This window comes from Apis cerana, linkage group LG10, assembly GCF_029169275.1.
Source record: "Apis cerana isolate GH-2021 linkage group LG10, AcerK_1.0, whole genome shotgun sequence".
Lineage (NCBI taxonomy): Eukaryota > Metazoa > Arthropoda > Insecta > Hymenoptera > Apidae > Apis > Apis cerana.
Window position 1 is genome coordinate 10,382,687 of NC_083861.1, and position 17,168 is coordinate 10,399,854.

At 20.1% G+C, this 17,168-nt stretch overlaps 5 protein-coding genes across 14 annotated transcripts; 2 read left to right on the plus strand and 3 right to left on the minus strand.

Annotated features, from left to right (window-relative positions):
• Positions 1-931: 931 nt before the first annotated feature.
• On the minus strand, positions 932-2,937 carry LOC108003064 (mitochondrial import receptor subunit TOM40 homolog 1). The gene is made up of 6 exons (XM_017065151.3): positions 2,502-2,937; positions 2,220-2,334; positions 1,885-2,138; positions 1,649-1,810; positions 1,387-1,536; positions 932-1,309 (listed from the first exon to the last, which is right to left on the minus strand). The coding sequence occupies exons 1-6, from the start codon at positions 2,677-2,679 to the stop codon at positions 1,170-1,172; spliced, it is 999 nt and encodes a 332-aa protein (XP_016920640.1). The 5' UTR covers positions 2,680-2,937; the 3' UTR covers positions 932-1,169.
• A 395-nt stretch (positions 2,938-3,332) lies between these two features.
• On the minus strand, positions 3,333-3,988 carry LOC108003007 (large ribosomal subunit protein uL14m). Of its 2 annotated transcripts, XM_017065045.3 has the most exons (3): positions 3,799-3,988; positions 3,696-3,737; positions 3,333-3,629 (listed from the first exon to the last, which is right to left on the minus strand). In XM_017065045.3, the coding sequence occupies exons 1-3, from the start codon at positions 3,986-3,988 to the stop codon at positions 3,484-3,486; spliced, it is 378 nt and encodes a 125-aa protein (XP_016920534.1). In that variant the 3' UTR covers positions 3,333-3,483. The 2 variants fall into 2 exon arrangements, with proteins under 2 accessions (XP_016920534.1, XP_016920533.1); XM_017065044.3 differs by having other exon boundaries at positions 3,333-3,737.
• Positions 3,989-4,580: 592 nt separating this feature from the next.
• Positions 4,581-5,430, plus strand: LOC108003006 (small ribosomal subunit protein bS1m). Its single transcript, XM_017065042.3, has 3 exons — positions 4,581-4,835; positions 5,010-5,131; positions 5,239-5,430. The coding sequence occupies exons 1-3, from the start codon at positions 4,581-4,583 to the stop codon at positions 5,390-5,392; spliced, it is 531 nt and encodes a 176-aa protein (XP_016920531.1). The 3' UTR covers positions 5,393-5,430.
• Positions 5,431-7,338: 1,908 nt separating this feature from the next.
• Positions 7,339-12,038, minus strand: LOC108003068 (PRKCA-binding protein). Of its 8 annotated transcripts, XM_062080367.1 has the most exons (8): positions 11,792-11,919; positions 11,487-11,677; positions 10,316-10,365; positions 10,062-10,205; positions 9,862-9,921; positions 8,680-8,998; positions 8,415-8,610; positions 7,339-8,121 (listed from the first exon to the last, which is right to left on the minus strand). In XM_062080367.1, exons 3-8 carry the CDS (start codon positions 10,354-10,356, stop codon positions 7,424-7,426), a joined length of 1,458 nt encoding a protein of 485 aa, XP_061936351.1. In that variant the 5' UTR covers positions 10,357-10,365; positions 11,487-11,677; positions 11,792-11,919; the 3' UTR covers positions 7,339-7,423. The 8 variants fall into 8 exon arrangements, with proteins under 8 accessions (XP_061936351.1, XP_061936354.1, XP_061936350.1 ...); XM_062080370.1 differs by lacking the exon at positions 10,062-10,205; XM_062080366.1 differs by lacking the exons at positions 11,487-11,677; positions 11,792-11,919 and adding an exon at positions 11,031-11,384.
• Positions 12,039-12,740: 702 nt separating this feature from the next.
• On the plus strand, positions 12,741-17,084 carry LOC108003010 (glycosylphosphatidylinositol anchor attachment 1 protein). Of its 2 annotated transcripts, none has more exons than XM_062080377.1 (10): positions 12,741-13,019; positions 13,430-13,647; positions 13,787-13,943; positions 14,347-14,498; positions 14,715-14,932; positions 15,155-15,342; positions 15,554-15,681; positions 15,924-16,117; positions 16,183-16,347; positions 16,739-17,084. In XM_062080377.1, exons 1-10 carry the CDS (start codon positions 12,878-12,880, stop codon positions 17,013-17,015), a joined length of 1,839 nt encoding a protein of 612 aa, XP_061936361.1. In that variant the 5' UTR covers positions 12,741-12,877; the 3' UTR covers positions 17,016-17,084. The 2 variants fall into 2 exon arrangements, with proteins under 2 accessions (XP_061936361.1, XP_061936360.1); XM_062080376.1 differs by having other exon boundaries at positions 12,743-13,019; positions 14,290-14,498.
• Positions 17,085-17,168: the final 84 nt, after the last annotated feature.

The window sequence follows — 17,168 nt, forward strand, 5'->3', positions numbered from 1 at the left end:
TGTTGAGTAAAATAAATTATGAATAAAATATTCTTTATATTTAATGTTTATATATATATATATATATATATTGCTCTTTTTTAACATAAGAACAATTCATGTTATTAGCTTAAAATAAAGCTTAAAATAAAGATCAGGGAGTCAAAGGTCAATACCATTAAACGATAGCGTGCGCTACTTTATTTTTCCAAATGTATTTGCACCAGTGTAAATAAGCAAGACAAAGTAAGAACAAAGTGTATCGTAATCAATTGATAATAGTCGGTATTTCTTCTGAACTCGAATATTATAGACACATCGACTCAATGCTTATATACTATTTATTATTATGCTTTTACTTTTATTTTCATTGTTTCACTTATTCTTACCCACGGAAAAAATATAATATTTCTATTAATAATAAATATCAAATGACAAATCGTCCAATGATTAGGACAAAATTTATTACATAATCAAATGCGAAAAACTTTTTTTTCATAAAAAAAAAGATTTTATCTAAATTAAGCATTAAATAATTTCTTTATGTGAATTAAATAATGTAAATTTTATTTTATTTTTATACGGTTCCTTTTAATTTCAATTGAATTTTTTATTCCAATAACATTTTTTTCTATGATAATAATAATAAATAATAATATGAACGAAATAATATATGATCCTCTTAAATTAAATTATATGTAGCAAAGCATACTAATATATTCCAGATGAAAATATATCACATTATCGAATACGCGTTTTTTTAAACTCGTAAAATGAATAATGAGAAAATTTAATTGCATTGCATTCTTTTCTTTCATTGAATATAATTTCATTCGAAAAATTTAAAAGTCGATTGTTAATATAACTTAATCATTTAAAGTGTTAGTCGACAATATGAAAGGAATAATAAAATTTGCATGTTTAAATTAAATAAATATACACAATTAAAAAACCCTGTTGATATGGTATTTCTTTAATAAAAAATAAACAAACAAAACGATCTTATAAACACGATGGTGAGCAGATGAGGTAATCAACAAATAGAAGGGAATCAGTTTGGGCATCATCGATATTAATTACAAGTTTCTCTCGAATGGTATTCACAAAAGTCACATGATACTCCATTGTTTCTTCTTCCCGATATTTACCTAAGTAATGTACGCGGTTCGTACTTGTTTACGTCCCTATCTTTAACCAATGATTAATCCACAACCCAGTCTAAATTGCGGTTTACTATGATTTATCATACCACTTAACGCAAATGTAAATGGCAATGGCTGTAATTTCTTTTCCAAAACTGCACCCACAGTCCAATTTGTATCTACGCTTCCTATAAATAAAAATGCATACATTAACGAATTTTGAAAATAAATTACGAATGAATACAATTAACAATTTAAGTGCTACCTCTAAATATTAAATCAGCTTTAGGTAAATCGATTTGATAAGCAATTGCTCCGGTAGATTCTTGTATTCTGCAATTAATTTCCAATTCTACACCAACTTGTAATTGCTGACTAGCTTTTTGATGAAAACAGAGATGACATCCAGATAAACCTATTGAAAATCTTGTTGTAAGTTCTTGTTAGTTGTTACTTCTAAATAGCTTTTCAATCGTTATAAAAATGTTCTATTAAGTTAATAACTATTAAGTTCATGTATCACATACCTAAGCTACCACTAATCGTAGAATCTCCGTTCGTATATCTTCCAGCGGCTGAGAGAACAGCAACTTGACCTCCTGGCACAGCTGGACCTCGTTGATAAGCGAGTTCTCCACCCAACGCTACAGATGGAGTTATGCTTTGAAGATAATGCATTACAAAAACGCCTAGAAAACAATTTATTCCTTACCATTATTGTTCCTAAAATTTTACGTAATCGATCTTTACCTCGCACGCTTACCAGATCCATTAAGTATATCCGGATTACCCAAAGTCAAAGAAACTGTATATGCATCACCACGATAATCCGTTGTCATTTGAACAGCTGTAAATTTACTTTTCTGTACTTGAGTAGCTAATTTACCTCTTAATCTTTCACCAAATTGATGAATGATATTAGCATTAAGATTTCCACTTGGGTCTATATCACCCAATAACACTGGATAAGCTTCAGAAGGTACTGGTTGCTGTGTACCAACATAAGTTGCTCCAAATCTGAAAACATTTAAATATTGGCTGTTATATCTGATAGATTATTTGTAATAATATTTAAATTTATATCAATTTCAATCCTACCTATATCCAGATTGTGCAATGGAACTCATGCTTATTGTATGAGAAATTTGAAAGTGATTACTAAGACCTTTATTAAACATCAGTTTTGCACCTTCGAAGTTTGCAGGAAATACATCTATCATAATATTAATAATTAATATTACAGTTATGTTTTAACTGTACTTGAATGAAAATTTTTTTATTATATATATATAATTATATCATCAATTAAACAATAAAATAGATTATATGATAGAAAAAAAATGAATTGAGAATAATATTGATTATATGATATGCAAATACCTTTACACTTTTTATGAAGATCCTCGATTGTACCAGGATTTTTCAAACCATCAGAAAGTCTACTAGACGAGTTCAAAGTCTCAGAAGAATCTGGTTTTTCTAAATTTGGTAATAAACCTGAGGTCGGAGGTGGCGGCGAAGGTGGAGGAGGTACAGAAGCTGCTAATACATTTCCCATTTTGATAGATTTTATGCGTAAGAATTTTAATAATTTTCGTTTTCCCTCTGTACAAATGACACAATATCTTACTGTTTCACCCTTGTGAATTCTTACACAAAGACGAATATATTTACTATATATACAAAAATCGTTAATGAAAAATCTTTTGATTAGATAAAACAGCGTGCTTTTGCCTAAGCCGCCATTTGTAAAAGGCAGCCACTGCCGCTCAGACCATGAGATTTCTCTTTTCCTCGAAATATCCCTATCAAGAGAAAGACATTAGGTAAATACTCAACAAACGATGAATAAATTTTCAAACCTAAATTTCAATTTCAATTATTTAAATTAATTTATTTAAATTAAATTCTAAATTACACATATAAATTGAGATTAAAATATTTGCTCATATAAGATAATAAAATAAAAATTAACCAAAACATTTAAAAAAATTCTATTCTTATTGGTCATATCTAATTTTTATTTTGATTGGTCGAAATTTATTATACCTTATTACTTTTTCTCCAATAAAATGTAATATCATGTTTGAAATAATAATTCGAATTAATAATTCGTTTCTTTTTATTGATAATATTTATCTGCATTATATTCATTATTTGCTAATTTTTAATTTTCCTTAAATATAAGTTTTCAATTAATATAATAAAAAATTAGTATTGAATTTTGACATTTTATTTTTTTTTAAATTTTGTGTACTAATACATAAATGCACATACATATATACGCATATTCACATATATATTATAACAAAATTTTCAACTATTTAAAATAGATAAATAATTTAATATTTATAAATAAATATTATACGAACTTAGTAGCAATAGCTAATAATTTTGTATAATCTGCACCTTTGCTATGTGTCTTCTTTTTCATAATTGTTCTAAGAATATGAGGAATTGGTACATGGATCCTAGTACCCAAAGGTGTACCATTGTCATCTATAAGAACTATATTATTGCTATCAAATCTTGGAACTTTAGGATTTTGTTGTTGTTTCAAACCAACCAATATACCTTTTTTCTTTTCACCCTTTATGGCAACTAATACTCTGTCTCCTATATATTTTATAAATAAAAATAAGTATATATTATCAAAATATCACAGTAATTATCTTACCTATATAACCAATTCCTTTTTTATTATAAATATGAATACAACGTGGTGGTTTTCCTTCCATCATAGCTTGTTTTCCAATTTCACTATTATCTACAACTCTTAATCTTGTCAATTTTATTATTTGATTACATATTGTTGATGTAGAGATATTTCTGGATAAAATATTGAACATTGAACCATATATAGGCATTATTATATTATCTATAATATAAAAAAATAATATTAATTTTTAAATATGATAATTATTACATTATATTATTATTACAATATGCAATATATTTTTAAATACGATTATATGTATATATATATATATATATATATATATATATATTAATAATAATCGCATAAATTAAAATCTTCGTTATTAAATATTATTTAACTCAATTTCAAAAAAAGATTATTAAAATTTTTATAGAAAAAAAATAAAATTATATAATTTATTAATTTAATTAAATTATTTTTTTTATTTTTAATTTCCTTGATCTATTAATTTTATAAATTTATTATAAATTTATTATAAAATTTAGAATATATAATAGTTAATACAAAATAAAAAAATGTACATACTATTCTATAATGTTATAGATGTATATTATTGATGTCTATTTATATCTTAATTTATTTTAACGTAATATCTATTATATAACTTACTCAATTTATTAAAACTTTTTAAAAGAAATTTTTGTTCTGTGTTCTACGAACTTTAAGAATGGTTAAGAATTGAGAAGTTAAACATATAACCTATATATAGTTTTATCGAAACACATTTTTTTTCCATTAAAATGAATAAAGTTCAACGATGTCGGAAGGCAATTAAACAATTATGTTTTGCTTATATACCTCAAACCAATTTGTTATTTATTCGAAATTATAGTATAGAAGAAAATTTAAGTATAAATGTAACAAAAGACAAGAAAACAAAATCTACTAATTTTGAACAAATTCCTCAATTTTCTAAAAATCTCGAAGTTGAAAATAATCTAACTCCAGAACAGAATACTTTCGCTTCATTACTTCGGCATTCTAAATTCATAGATGTAAATATGAAATATTTTATTACATTACATTACATTTTATTATATTATATATAATTCAACTTCTTTTTCTTATTTCTTTTCTATAATTTATATATTATTTTATATATATATATATATATATATATATATATATATATATATATATATTTTTATATTATATTAATCATATTTCAGCTAGGAAATCCAGAAGGAAAAGTAGTATTGGGAGAAATTTTTCATATTGTTAATAATGATTTATACATTGATTTTGGATGGAAATTTCATTGTGTATGCCCAAGACCTCAAAAAAATTCATCGTAAGTTATAAGTGAAATACATACATTTATGAAATAAATACATTTTTATACATTTTTATAATACATTTTTATTCTAATAAATCATAATTCAAATTTTATTATTTTAGTCAATATAGAAGAGGCTCAAAAGTCAAATTATTAATAAAAGATTTGGAATTATCAACAAGATTTTTAGGAGCATCTACAGATCTGACAATGTTAGAAGCAGATTGTATTCTTCTTGGTTTAGTGCATATTTCATCTGACAAAATGAAAATGTAGTTATTTTTTTAAATAAAAAAAAAAAGTTTAAAAATTAAGTTACATGTCTTTTTTTTTATTTTCTTAACATATACTATAAATGAAAAATTTATATATATTATAAATGAAAAAGCAAATAAAATAAAATTTTACATTATAAATAAATAAATATATATTTGATTTAGGATAACTAACATAACTTAATCTTTATTTTACTAAATGTATTAGAAAGTTATATAATTAGTATTAATCGAATTAAATTTATTAAAGATTTTTTATGATTTATAGAAGTTTTCTGATATAATTTTTATGCAAGAAACAAAAATATTTACATATCTACATATGTATATAAAATATCTATAATTTTTTCTTTTGAATTAAATAACTTATTTTTTAATTCATTCAATTTGCAAAATTATAAAATTTATAAATATTGATATATTATACTTATATCTAATTTATTAATATATTTTTTAATTTATATTTCTAAAAAGAAACAAATTCAATATATTATAAATCATTAAATGGAAAAAAAAAATTTTAATTTCTTGATTTTTAGATTCAATTTTTTTTAAATAACACAAATTAATGCTTGAAAATCTCATATTCCTTTAATTTACAATTTATTTTAGATGCAAGCTGATGAAAAGAAATTATTTTTTAAAATGAAAAAAAAAATGTCTAAAAATTCTAATAAAAAAAATTGAGTAAATATATAAGTGAAAATAAATAATAAAAATTATTATTCTTATTAAATAATTATTTTACAAAAATAATTATTCAAAATTAAAACCATATATTTTTAATATTTTTAATATTTAATTGAAAAATCATATTAAAAGACTAAATCGTATTAAAAGATTAGATTTATAATAAATATTATGCTATTTTAATACTGCTAAAATTGAAAATTTATTGTGGAACTAATTTATTGTATGCTATTTTAATGGAAATCGGTTTCACAAGATGAGAAGAGATGAAATTGATGTTATACATTCATTAATCGCCGATTGTAAAAATTTAAATTATGATGATATGATTTTAGTAGCAGTATTTTAGGAATAACAATATTTATAAAAATATTTTATATTTAAATCTTATAAATATAAATATTTTTTAAGAATTATTTTATATATGTATAAGTTACATGTGTATAATATATTTTGATATGATTTTAATGGTTATATTTACATGTAAGATAACATAGAACAGACATAGAATTTTATTTTTATAAAATCAATCAATTCTGCAACATAATAACAGATATTCCACATTATATATCATAAATTTTACACTTTTATATATATACATATATACATATATATATATATATGTATATATATTATGAAGAAACATTAAATTTGTTATTAAGCTATTCAATAAAATATTTAAGCAACATAAAGATTTGACTGTAAAATAACAATTATATATTTTTAAAATGTTTATATATGAGTGTTAATATATTTATATGAAATAAAGCTGTTTTGTTCTATCTATATTCCATTTCATTTAATATAAATTTTTTGCTTATTAATAAATAAACTTTAAATAAAATTTTTATATATCAACTTTTGCTTTAGTCTTTAGATCCCATACTATATAGATATCATATAATAAATATATTAACACTTTGTATATAATATATGGTAATAAGAATATTATTGTATAAAACTTAAAAATATAACATATACATATTTTGCATCTTATAATTAATATTTATAGTATCAAGAAAATTTTAATAAAAATATCTTTAAGAAAACAAAAATAGCTAGAATATAAATATAAAATATGCTGTGTGTATGTATATGTATATATATATATATATATATATATATATATATATATATATATACACACATACCTATTACAAATATACAATTTTTCAAAATAATAATCTTTAATATTATTTTTTTATACTATGGAAAATAATAAAATATGAAGAATATAAAATTTCATTAAAAATAATATGGAAAAATTTCACTGTAATATCATTTGATTAAATTTTAATAAAAGAGCATAATAATTAAAATTTTTTGCAAAAGAAACATATTGCTACATATTATTAGATTCTGAAGTTACGAGTGAAAAGTTCTGTGTATCTATGAGTAAATCTTCATTTATATTTGTTTTTTCTTCCGATTCAAATTCATCTATATCTTCTCCATCAGTTATTACTTGAGGACCAGTGGATTTATATTGAAATGCTGAATGTGATAAATCAACTTCAACAGGAAATAACATTACTGCAGATAATAAATCTCGTGCGTTAGAATAATATTTTGCTAAACCAGCTGCAAATTTTTGCATTTGCCATACAACATCTTGAACATGTTTATTGTCTAATAATTCAAGTTTTACAAGTACATCTGATCTAAGTTTAGCAAATTTTGCCCGAGCTTCTTGTCGACATCTCAATACTAAACGATATTCATAATTTCCTGTTTCTACTCGATAAAGAGGTTCTTGTAATGCTGCATAACTTTGTTCTTCATCATCTAGTTCTTTTACTTTTAAACAATAAGAAAGATATTCAAACTTTGCATCAGCATATTTGCTAATAGTTAATCGAGTATCAGGAATAGCTTTATGAAGATATGTGCCTAGATCATTTAATATAGGTTTTAAAGTTTTTAAAATTGTTATTCCAAATTTTTCCATTTGTCTATGTTGTTCACCAAATTGTCTAAAAGCTTCACTAGCTCGTGGTTGTGGTTCTCTTACTCCTATTGCAGCAAAGGCATCTCCAAATACTAAAATAAATATAATATGAAATTTAATACATAAGAATATAATACATCAAAATACTAATAGAATCATGATATACATATAGAATACAAACTATTTATAATTTAGTAAATTTTAATATTTATTTATAATTTAGTATATTCTTATGAACCATTCATATATTAAATATTTGTTTTGATTTTTAAATGAGTAAATTAACTACATATGTAATACTACCATATTAAATATATATATATATGTGTATGCACAACATACATTTATATAATTTGATAGTCTAATTAAAAATTTCTAAACATACCTTTATATATTTGTATCAGATCAAAAAAAGCATGTAAAGTAGCTTTAGCATGAGAAACTAAACCTCTATACAAATTCTCTGTACGCTGTAATGCCATTAATCGTTGTACAAGAGCATCATTACAAAGAATAGCACGTGATAACCCTAGCGCATCTGCTGTTGCACTTCCCATTCCTTCAACTAATCTATGTTTTACCTGAAATTCAATTCATTAATATAATTATAAAATAATTTATGATAAATATATAATTTTAATAATAACTACCTTTTTTAAAGCAATATCAAGAGTACGACCTTGTTTAGGATCAGCATGTAATTTATTATAATTAATACTGACTTGAGAATCACAAGATTGTATCATTTTTGCAACTTCTACTTTTGTTTTTCCTCTGACTGATGTTCCATTTACTGCTACAAGTTCATCTCCAGATTGTAAAGTACCATCTATTGCTGCTGGTGTATTATCAAAAATTTGTACAATATATAAGCAGGGACATAAGGGTGCTCCTCCTCCAATACTAATGCCTATAAGATTACTGCTATCTTTTTGTATTGCAACATTGCCAGAAGTTATAGTCATACCCCTACATTAACAAAAAAAAGAAAATACATATATATTACATATCAATAATATAAATTTAATATTTAAATATATAAATTATTTTAAAAATATAATAGTTATTTTAATAATATTTTATATATTATAAATGAAATAAATATAGTTATTATAATTTTATAATATTTTCTATATAATATAATTTTCTTATATAGTATAAAGTATTACATAATATAAAGTATTCTATAATATAAGGTAATTTTTATACTAGTTAATCACTTAACTAGTTAAAAAGCAATGTCATCAATTATTAAATGAATGATACATATAATCCATTATACAATCTTCAATGAAGATTTTTCATTGTAAAATCAAAGAATAATAATGAAATAATAAGTATATATGTAAATATATATAGAATAAAAACAAAATATATAATCTTAAGTACTGATCTTAAGTATTGATTATTAGATTAATTAACAAAAAAATCACCATTTATACTATTATCTATAATAAATATTAATTATAAATATTATTTTACTATTTAATATTACATTTAATCATATGCATATATAATACAAAATAATAAAACAAAATAATTTGAAAAGCTTCTATTTGTAATATCATGCAAAACAAAGCTTAATAATTAAAAAATAATAAAATAATATAAATTTTATGTCAAATATTACAAAAATTTTTCTTAAATTTTTTAATAATAAATATTAAATGTTTATAAAAATAAATATAACTATAAAAAATATTATAAATATAACTATTAAAAATATTAAAAACAAGAAATTGCAATATTAATTTGAATAGCATACTATAAACATCAAAATCAAGTATCGAGTAATACAATATAAAATATAAGCACATATTATTAAAACTTACGTTGTATTATTAGATAAATGATGAAGAGATTGATCTTGATTGACCAGTTCTACATCTGGTCTATATTTTGATTAAAGAAAAAAATATAGAGTTTATATTTTTTAATATACTAATATATTTTTATATATATTTATATATATATAAATATTTGACAAAAATAAAAAATAAAAAATAAGATAGTGAAACAAAAAAATGCATACATGCGATCTTCCATTGTGATAAATTGTTGCAATTGAACATTAGCCAATGACACGGTGGTTAAAGGAACAGAATTTTCTTTACATTCTTCAATAACATTTTTCAAAGAAATATTATCTGTAGATAATAATGTTTGATCCATTAAACTATCCCACCGTACCGTGGCATACAGGCATGCATGTTGCAAGAAAAGAGAAGCAGATTTAAATTGAAGGGTAACATTCAATAAATAAATAATTAATTTTATAAAACCAACATCTTATCCTCTTCGAAGAAGAAATCATCTTCATAATCCATGCTTATAACCTGTAATATGAATAAATTAATACTTAACACTTTGATTTCACAAATATATAAAATGTTTTTAAAAATTAAAAATAATTTTGATTAAAAAGATTAAAAATGAAATTTGATAACATTAATTAAGAAAAATAAGAAAGTATTCTAATATTAGTTTCAGAGTTATAAGACACTTTCATCACTGAAATATTAGCTTTATATTATCTATAACATATGTTTTATATGACTTCTATTTATTTTGTTATATAAATATATTTATGATGTTCTTTCATCTTGAGTAGTTTTTAATTAATTTATTTAAATAAATTTATTTTAAAAAATAATTAATTATTTTAAAAAAATATTTAAGAAAAAATATTACATATTATAATTTTTAAAACTTCATACCAATAAAAATCTATTATTTTAAATTTGATAAAGGTTTTTTATATTATCATATATTATATATTATATAATATAATATTATATATTATATATTATATATTATACAGGATTATATTTGAGAAAGTCTTATAATTTCAAAACTAAACATCCTGTTATATTATCAATAATAAATAAAGAAAATAATTTAATGATACATCAAAAAACTTATATTTTACATTTACTTTGTAATAAATTTTAAGATTATTTATATGATAATATATGAAACGAAAATCAATACATGCTAATACCTTGATGAATTATTTTTATGAAAAAATCAATTCAATATCACACATAAATTTTAATTTTTATTTCTAAAACATTCTTTATACGATGAAACTTATTTTGAGACATGTTTTTTAATTAGTGATATCAAATTGAGAAAAGTTTCATTATAAAAACAACACAGTATTTTATGTTAAATAAACCAGAGATTGGAAATAATTCTAACTTCCAAATGATTTTGATTTCGTTATTAATCACGAAATTATCTCGACAAGTTAGATAAATGTAATGAATTTTTTCTCACTATTTTCATTGTTACATAAAAATAAAAATAAATTTAAATTAATTTTCAAACCAAATATTCTAACATATTGATTTTTATGATGGTCATTTTCTTTTATATATATATATATAATTGTTGAGTGATACCAAAAACAATTGCTGAAAACATAAAACATTACACAAGTGTATTATATACTTACTTATATTCTTATTGTTTGTTATAATTAATAAACACAATATTTTATCTTTTTATCTTGTTATACTTAATTTAATAAATGTTCTATTTAAAAATTTAATTTTTTCTTATATAGCCAATTAAAAATTTTGGACAAGGTTGTTATCCTTGAAGCGTTAAGACGCTCTATTCGTGGTTGTGTTTTAAATTTAAATACTTGAAACAAATATAATATAAATTAATACTTTTAAATAAATCTTTAATAAAATTTAATAAGTTTTAATAAATTGAATGAAAAATATAATGAATTATAATAAATTATGTTCATACTTGATTAATGCAAGATCTTCAATAATAATTTTTAAAGATGTTTTAACTAATGTTTTTATACTTGATGTTGATATGTTTTTTTAACAAATATGATATGTTTTTAATAACAAATTTCAATTAAATTGATTTTATAAAAACTAATTTGATTGGTATTTCACATTATTCTGTTCACAATTTTTATTTTTAAAGCGAATGCTTTACATCGTAAAAATACTCTCCTAGCAACAAAAATAAATATATATTTAACGAGTTGAATTACATAGTTAACTATGATAATTTCTAATTGAAATTAAAGTTCAATAAAAAATTATAAACTGCAAATAAAACAAATATTCTGATACAGAATATTTTAGGTAGGTTATATATTATAAAGTTATTACATTTTATATATGATTATATTTATTATTATTTGTGTATACATTTTTTTAATTACAATAATTAAATATTAACTACTTTTAATACTTAAATATATAAACTACTTTTATTGAGTAAAGATTAAAAATAAATTTTTATTTTGTAATTATTTTAATAAAAATATTATAATACATTAATTCTATATTATAATATTATAATATTATATAAATATTATAATACAAATCTATAAATATCTAAAAAAAATATAATAAATTATTTATGATTTATTTTTTTATTTTATTAAATTTTTTTTTATAATCTATTTTAGAATACTTGCTTCGAATTAATCGAAACAGGATATTAATTTAGTATTATGATAAAAATTAATATAGAATATATTTTTAAAAATAAAATTATATTTTCTTAAATTTTTAAATTTATATTCTTTAAATTAATATTTACATATAACTTTTTTCAAATATTTAAATTTAGATTTGTCTGTCTATAGCAAGTATACATAAAAGAGAAATAAATAGTATAGTATTTATTATATAATATTGAGATAGGATAAAAATTAAGATATCAGCGCCATCTTCCGAATAAAACTAAGAAAGTAAATAGCAAAAGAATAAAGATAGAGCATATCTGATTAACTTTTTGTTTTTTATCTTCTATCTTGTCTATAATTATACTAATCTAAGGCACATGTAATATGAATAAGTAGAAATAACAATGGGTTTATTAACGGATCCTCGGGCAGGATCTGGAAAAATAATAAAATTTTTATTAAAATGGGAACAGCCCCTTTGTTATTTTTTATATATAAGTGGTATTATATGGATGTTACTTCTTGCTTTACCCGTATTTAATGACAGTAAGTATAAAATTGAAATGCATTATTAAAATATTATAAATTAAAAGAATTAGATACTTTATATCAATTAAATCATTATATGAATTAAATAAAAATTTAGATTATTTAATTAGAATGCAATAAAATGTATTATTTATGATTTGTACAGAATATTTTAAATCATAATAAATATATATTAAAAAATATATTAAAATATAATAAAGATTTTTTTTTAATTACTTTATTCTCTATATATTATAATTTTATCATTATCTTATGTATGTATATGTATATAATTTTTTATATTTTTAATATATTTAAAAATTATATAAATAGAAATCAAATATGTAAATCAGATATTTAAAACATTTATTATCAATTAATATTGCAGGATATATTATTAATAATATATATATTTTTTAAATATATAGATACCTATTTCTCTGAAAATGCTTTATTACCAGGATTGGTTACAAAAGAAAGTAATTTGGAACAAATAGCAAAGCATTATTATGTACATTTATTGCATGAAATGAAACAACATCCAGATATAATGCCATATGCATGGTTAACTGCTACATTAAACCAGCTTCATTTAGACGTTTTTCTACATAATTTTACATTAATATATCCTTTCCAAGAACAACACGTAAGCATATAAAAAAAGATATTTTTTTTCTTAAGTAAACAATTTTTTAAATATTTTTTAAAGTTATTTATTAAATGATAAGTTATTTCTTTATCATTATCAAAGAAGGAATTATAGTAAAAGTATAAAGTATTTATAGTTTATAGGTCAAAATATATATGGAATTATAAGAGCTTCAAGAGCAGCCAGTACAGAAGCAATTGTAGTAAGTGTTCCTTTTAGACCAATTAATAGTATTTATTTGGATACTACACCTTCTATTGCTCTACTTCTTGCATTTGCTAAATTTTGTAGAAGTAAGTATTTACATAAATATATAAATTAATTATTATTGTATTAATACTATTAATTATTTTATTTTATAGTATTATATCTTTTGATAAAATAGAAAGTATTCTTGTTGTATTATTTACAGTATTTATATTTGTATTTATATAGAAACATTTAAATAATAATTTGCAAAAATATAAATATATCATATAAATTGTAAGGAAATAAATAAATATTTAAAATTAAATGTAAAAATAAGATATAATTTTACATAATATTTTATGTATTTTATATAATTAATTATTTATAAATATATATATATATATATATATATATATTTCATTAATATGTTATAAAATTTTATTGATGTAGAACAAAAATACTGGGCAAAGGATATTATATTTTTAATAACAGAACATGAACAATTAGGAATACAAGCATGGTTAGATGCATATCATGGAGTTATAAGTGGTAATGAAGGAGTATTATTATCTGGAGATCTTCCTGGTCGCGCTGGTTCAATTCAAGCTGCTATTAATTTGGAGTTACATTCAATGAAGATTTCATCTATTGATGTTAAAGTATTTTCTATTTTTTTTTATTAAAACTATATTAAAATATAATTATATTAAATTTATAATAAAAAATTGCATTCCATTTTAATTTTATAATAATTTTTTTTATTTTGTATAATTTATATATATATATGTATGTATGTATGTATGTAGTGTAATATATTTATATAGAATAATTTGTTAAAAAATGGTGGAATAATATAAATCTTTACTATATGCTAGATAGAAGGATTAAATGGACGATTACCCAATTTAGATCTTTTTAATTTGGCACAAAATATGATAGCTAAAGAAGGAATTCGGCAATCGTTTCAAAGACGTTTTGATGTTAAATATAAAAACAAATTTAAAAATTGGTGGTATCATTTTAATACTCTTCTGATGATGATCACAAGCCAAGCTACTGGAATTCCAACAGGAAATCATGGATTATTCCATAGGTAAAAAATTATTATTATTAATATAATATATATATAGTATAATATTATTTTAAAAAATAATAAATATAAAAAATTATAAAAAGATAAATTATTATACTTTTTAATTAAATAAATTATTAAAAAAAATTATTGCGATTTTAATTATTAATTATATTTAATATTTTAATTATGATTTTTCTTAATAAAATTTATTTAATAATTTTTTCTAAATGATTGTTATAGATTTGGTATTGAAGCAATTACTTTAGAAGGTTTTGAAAAACCTGGTCATCAAAGTTCTGATGGAAATTTTTATCAAGTTGGTCGTATTATAGAAAGTATTATACGATCATTAAATAATTTGTTAGAACGTTTTCACCAATCTTATTTTTTTTATTTACTTCCATCAACTGATACTTACATTTCTATTGGTAAGTGAACAATAATAATTATATAATAAAATAAAAATTTATGCTGAAATTCTAATTTATCTTTGTTAGTAAGAAATTATTTAAAAATTTATAAATTACTTCAAAAAAAGAAAATTTCTTATATATTTATTTAAAAATTATTTAAAAATTTATTAATTTATTATGTTTAATAAATATAATATAAATAATTAACATTTAAAAAATATTTTAGGACTTTATATAAGATCTTTAGTCTTAATTATTGCTGGAATATTTATAAAAGCTTTTTCAATGTGGCAAAGACTTCAAATATCTAATTCTATAGAAGATAAAAAAATTTCTATTATTAAGCAATCAAAGGTTTGTTTTTCTAATTATTATTAATTTCTATTATTAATTTATATTTACAAAATTATATTAATATATATTTATATTTTAAAAATATAATTTTAATATATATTTACAAAACTAATTACTTATTGAAAGTTGTATTATAAAAAAAAAAGAAAATAAAATAATTTATGAATGATAATGATAAATATAATTCAATACTTGTAATATTATGCTTTTTATTTCAATTTTTGTAAATATATATTTTATAGGATGATGAATTGGATATTGGTGTTATTACATCAGAAATATTATGGGTTCATATTTGTGGAATTGTGATTACAACATCCCCAATTGTATTTACTTATTTTGGCAGAGAAATGAATTTTCGTACGGAAGATTCTATATATTTTGGTTTCATGGCTATAACTATTTTAACATTAATATGGCCTTTGTATTGCAAACGGTAATTTTAGTATTAATTAATTATTATATATGTATCATTATATTTTAATATATTTTTATTTTTAGACAAATGAAGTATAAAAATGCAGTTTTAATTTGTGTAATTGCATTAGTAGAATTAGGAACAATATTAATGTGTATAGCAATGCATAATTTTTCTCTAGCACTTCTTATGGCTGTAATTTATGTACCTATTATTCTATCAATAACACCAAAACAAAACTTCACAAAGTAAGTCTACCTTGAAAATAGTTTTGATTATATTAAAATTGTTTATTATTATTTTATATTACTTATATTTTATTTAATTATTATAATAAAATTACTTTTACATACTTGTTATAATAAAAACAAAAAATAATATAAATTTAAAAATCAAATATATGTATATTTATAATTATTTATATTTATTTTATTCAATTTATTTTTCTTTTATTTATTTATATGTTTATTATGAATTATGAATATTAAATTATTGAATTATAATTTATTATGAATTAAAATTCTTAATAAAAATAATTAATAGAAATTATTTAAAATTATTAATCATTATTAAATATTTATCATTCATCATTTTATATTCCTCATAATAAAATTTATAATTTATAAAATTATGTTTCAGATTTCACAAAATGCTATCCTTTACCTGGATTTTTCTACATCCATTTATAATTGCAAGTTTATTCATAATATGTTATACATATGTGAACTTTTCTTCAGATTCCTTTTTTCCAATATTATTTCGTGGACAACGTGCTATAAAACAAGCATTTGTATTCAGTATTATGGATTCAATGATTTATGGAAATTGGTTGTATAATGTAACAGTTTCTATAATGTTTCCTATTTGGATTTTATTTTGGAATATTTTATGTTCTAATAGTAGTATAAATTTATAATATATATATAACTTTTAATATTTAATATATAAATAAACTTTTTTATAATAAAGATTATAATAAAAGTAATATAGTCTTATTAATATTTCTTATTATTATTATTATTTAACAATTTATAAATAATATATTATATATTATATTAATTTTGAAAAA